This window comes from Ipomoea nil, unplaced genomic scaffold (genome assembly GCF_001879475.1).
Source record: "Ipomoea nil cultivar Tokyo-kokei standard unplaced genomic scaffold, Asagao_1.1 scaffold1574, whole genome shotgun sequence".
Taxonomy (NCBI): Eukaryota; Viridiplantae; Streptophyta; class Magnoliopsida; order Solanales; family Convolvulaceae; genus Ipomoea; species Ipomoea nil.
Genome location: NW_017618002.1, coordinates 358,812 through 363,256, shown reverse-complemented (window position 1 = coordinate 363,256; position 4,445 = coordinate 358,812). Strand labels below are relative to the sequence as shown.

Sequence of the window (4,445 nt, the reverse complement as noted above, 5' to 3'; positions counted from 1 at the left end):
GCACATTAATCACCTGCACAACCGCACGGGAAGCATTCACCCGCACTGGAACTTTATATATATATATATATATATATAGGGTGGTTTTCTGGTGCAAACCATTTATTTATGTGTGAACCTGTGCACTCATCTGGAGCGTTGATTATGTACATCCTAACGCCCACGATGAGCGTCCACCCCGTTACATTGCACTTGCACGCATGATGACAAGCCATGCAAATATGTAAAATTGGTTACTTATTAGTGAAGCCTACTCCAACTATGACTCTTACACATAGAATCCCGCCACCAACACTGCTTAGAGTTCCGGACAAACGACCTTGAATTCTGATATCAACACTGCCGAGAATCCCGATACCAACAACGCTGGTCACGTGGTGACGATGGACGCGCACGGTGATGGACACCCGACGGCTGGTGCGGTTGAGCACGGTGTGACAGGTATTCTCCCCACCCCCTTGTTATCTTTTGATGTGTTGCTGTACGATCGCATTGCGGCGTTTTTTACCTCTACCCACCCGCCATTTATGGGAATGCACCGTCACTGGCATCCAAACAAAACCCGAATCCTCTCCCCGCCACCATTCTGAGTGGTAATGTTTTGGAATTTTTTTTTTTTTTTGTCGTCCCTCCAATACCCCCAGTTGAACGCCCAGAGACCATAATCTCTAATTCCCCCAATCTGCATTGTGGCGTAAGCCGCCCCCCCCCCCCCCCCTCCCCATCTGAACTGTGGGATACTGTTCATTAGTTATGCATCGATGCATTGATGCACACTGTGTTAAAGTTTCTGTGCAACACTGGTTACTAATTAGACTAATGCAACACTGTGGTTTAATAATCCTACTAATGCATTGTATTGAATTGGAATGCATCCCCCTAGCAGTACCTCTACAAATCTATTTTATAATATAAATATATTCTACAGAATAAATTGAAATATGAAATTAAGATATTTTTTGTAGTTAAGTTATAAAATAAATATAATGCTAAATTTGAGTTGTTATTCAGTTTATATATTTATAGAATTATTAGAATCTTGGAGTTAAAGTTGGTTGTGACTACTACAGGGTCAATTGACGGTGATTTCGGTACTAGAGATGCAACGCACTACACGCCGGGGAAAACCAACACCCTCAACCAACACTGGAAACCCAACGTGGACACTACAATCATACCTGTACTCGGGCAGTGTTTTAAATCAGTATACGAAGGGGTTGAATTCTACAAGATCTACGGGCGAGCTAGTGGTTTTGACGTCAGGCAGAGTAGTGTTAAGCGAGATCGTAGCGGGGATGTTATCCGACGTTCTTTAGTATGCAGCAGACAAGGAGCCAAAGGAGGGGGTGGGAGGAAACCCACCTTAGACGTCCGTGGTACTAGTAGTAGCAATAAGCAACGACGGAGAAGGGTTTCTAACAGAGTCGGGTGCAATGCAAAGCTTGGGTTGAAGAAAAAGAGTACTGGGGAGTTTGTGGTGTCTAAATTTGTCGAGGACCACAACCATAGTTTGTGCTCTGAGGGTGCTAAATTATTTATGCGGGGTAACCGGAAACTTAATGTAACCCAACATGCATTTTTAGAAGATTGTCTTAAAGCTAATGTGGGCCCTTCTACAGGGTTCAGATTATGCAGGGAAGTGGCAGGTTCGTTTGAGAACGTTGGTGCAACATATGTGGAATTTCATAATTTTAAACTGGACTTGCAAACGTATGTCGATGTGGCTGATGGTGAGATGATTATCGAAAGGTTCAAAACCAAGCGTGGAGCCTGTGACAGTTTCTTTTTCGATTACCACCTTGACGAAGAGAACCGCATCGCACGGCTCTTTTGGGCCGACCCTATTGGTAGGCGGAGTTTTTCTTGTTACGGTGACGTGATTTCGTTTGATGCCACGTACAGCACGAACAAGTGTGCAACATATTACATTTCAATAGCATAGCAATGGGTTTTTAATTTTTTTTCCCTTTATTTTAGTTTAATATTTCTGCCAGTAAGTTTGTCCATATAATGCCTATCCTACATTACCTACTGAGTAATAATCCACGGTTAACCCCCATACTGATGGACTTTTCATCTTTATTTGTTCGCATTGCCTTCTAATTGCAGGTACAACTTGGTGTTTGTCCCATTTACTGGAGTAGATAACCACAAACGATGCATCACTTTTGCCGCCGGGTTGCTCAGTAAAGAGGATGTGGAATCGTATAGTTGGCTGTTAGAAAGATTCAACCTTGCAATGGGAAAGGCCCCTCTATGTGCTGTCACCGATCAGGACCCTGCTATGAAGATTGCTATGGAGCAGGTTTTACCAGGGTGCCGTCACCGTTTTTGCATGTGGCACATTATGACGAAGGTTAGTGAAAAAGTCGGTCCTGGGTTATCAAACAATGAGGAGTTCCGCAAGAGTTTGAATGATATTGTGTGGAACGAAACAACCTCTACCGGTGACTACGAAGTGCAATGGCAGCTGCTGATGGAGAAATACAACTTATCTGATCACCGGTGGTTTCAAAAATTGTATGCAGAAAGGGATCATTGGATTCCAGCTTTTTTTTTTTTAGATTTACCAATGAGTGGGTTGGTACGCACCACATCCCGGTCCGAAGCACAGAACAGTGTTTATGGGAAGTTCACACGCCTCCACTCCAGTTTGGTAGAGTTCTACATGCAGACCGAGAGCGTCCTTGACACACAACGCCACAATCAAGCTAAACTGGATGCACAGTGTGAGGGGTCCTTGCCCGAGTTTAAAACTCCCTTGGCGTTAGAGCGGCACGCTGCAGATTTGTTCACACTAACTATTTTTTATGCTTTGCAGAAAGAGATTGAAGCTGCCTGCTTTTATTGCGAAGTTGTGGGCATCCGTGAAGATGGGGGACCATTTATTACAACATCGGAGGAGATTGCACCACCACGCACACTGTACAATACGAATCGAGCGGGTGTATTGCTTTTTGCAGCTGCAAGATGTTCCAACGATTGGGTCTAATTTGCAGACATATGTTCCTAGTGTTCAAGTCCGCACATATAGAGCAATTACCATCCTAGTACGTTGTGGAACGTTGGCGCAAGCACCTAGGTTGCGGTGCATGCAGAGGGCGGCGTTCTGATGGTGACCCCCCAAAATCAGGTGCCTCAGAACTGTGGTCTGAGATACAAACATGTGTTGGGATGGTTGGTGAGAGCACGGTCCGTCAGGCTCGGATGGTAGAGGTACTGAAAGAGTTGAGAGATGAATTCGCGAGTGACGGCACGATCATCTGTGTAACACCCCGTGTTACGACCCCTAAAACCATTTAATTAATCAATCAATAAGCCCAAGAGAAGGAATAAATCATAATGATCAATTAGGGAAAAAGGCCCACCGTAGTCCATGGGCCCTCATATATAAACCCAACCCCTAAACCCAATCCTTAGTTCCGAAAGAAATAGAATTAGCAAGCCTATAGTATTAATTCCTGATTAGGACTCCTAAATATATAAATAAGGGACTTAGGAGACACCTAGAACTTCCCACACGCCTAAACGCCCCACCTCCCCAAGAGAGCTCCAAGAATTCCCTTAGAAGAAATCAAGAAAGCTTAAAGAAAGATCCTTCATAGCCAAGGAATTAATTAAGGCTAAGAGGTAACCCATGTCTCAACAAAACCTATTTTCATAGCTATGATTTCCCCTTAGGGTTTCCCCCATATGATTGTAAATGGCGAATTACTATGATTATTATTGATGTTGATTTAATGATTCCATGGGGAATCTTGATAATCTTGATATTTGGAGTTTCTTGATAATTGTGATGTTCTTGATGATTAATTGGGATTCTTGATGATTTCGTGTTGTTCTTGATGATTATGATGTTCTTGATGATTAATTGGTATCCTTGATGATTATGTGTTGTTCCTACCGAATCTTGCAATTAGAAGATGAACCGTATTCTTGTTGATATAAAAGTGATTAGAACCCTAGGTTGTACCGTATACTTTGATTCTTGGATTATCAGGTGGGAAATTGCATGTTTGGGTGTTGATTATGTTTAGAAAAGCATGATAGGCCATGTGCCGTTCGTTTCCCGTATCTGATCCGTTAATTGTCTACTTATTGTTGTTAATTGCGTTGTAAAGTGTCTAAGCATGGTTTCGGGTTCCACAACGGTTCCCGGGGCGAAAAGTGATGAAAAGAGTCAGTGGGGGGGTAGGTGGGGGTAGGGGACCCGCCACCTACCCGCGGCATTCTCGGGCAGCTCCGGCAGCGGGCAGCCGGCGGGCGGGCAGCTACCCGCCGGGCACCCGCTGCCCGGAACAGTGGCAGCCGGCGGACAGCCGGCGGGTGGACCCCCACCCACCGGCTACCCGCTGGAAATTACACTACCTCGGGCTCCCGGTCTCCCCGTTTGATGTTTCCCCGATCCCCGTGGTGTCCCAACGGACCCCGTTGTCGTGCCTATG

The 4,445-nt window shown here is 44.8% G+C and overlaps 1 protein-coding gene across 1 annotated transcript; it reads left to right on the top strand.

Moving 5' to 3' along the window:
• Window positions 1–383: 383 nt before the first annotated feature.
• LOC109190184 (protein FAR1-RELATED SEQUENCE 5-like) lies at window positions 384–2,992 on the top strand. Its single transcript, XM_019340635.1, has 3 exons — window positions 384–441; window positions 1,071–1,911; window positions 2,110–2,992. Exons 1-3 carry the CDS (start codon window positions 384–386, stop codon window positions 2,990–2,992), a joined length of 1,782 nt encoding a protein of 593 aa, XP_019196180.1.
• The last annotated feature ends 1,453 nt before the right edge of the window (window positions 2,993–4,445 follow it).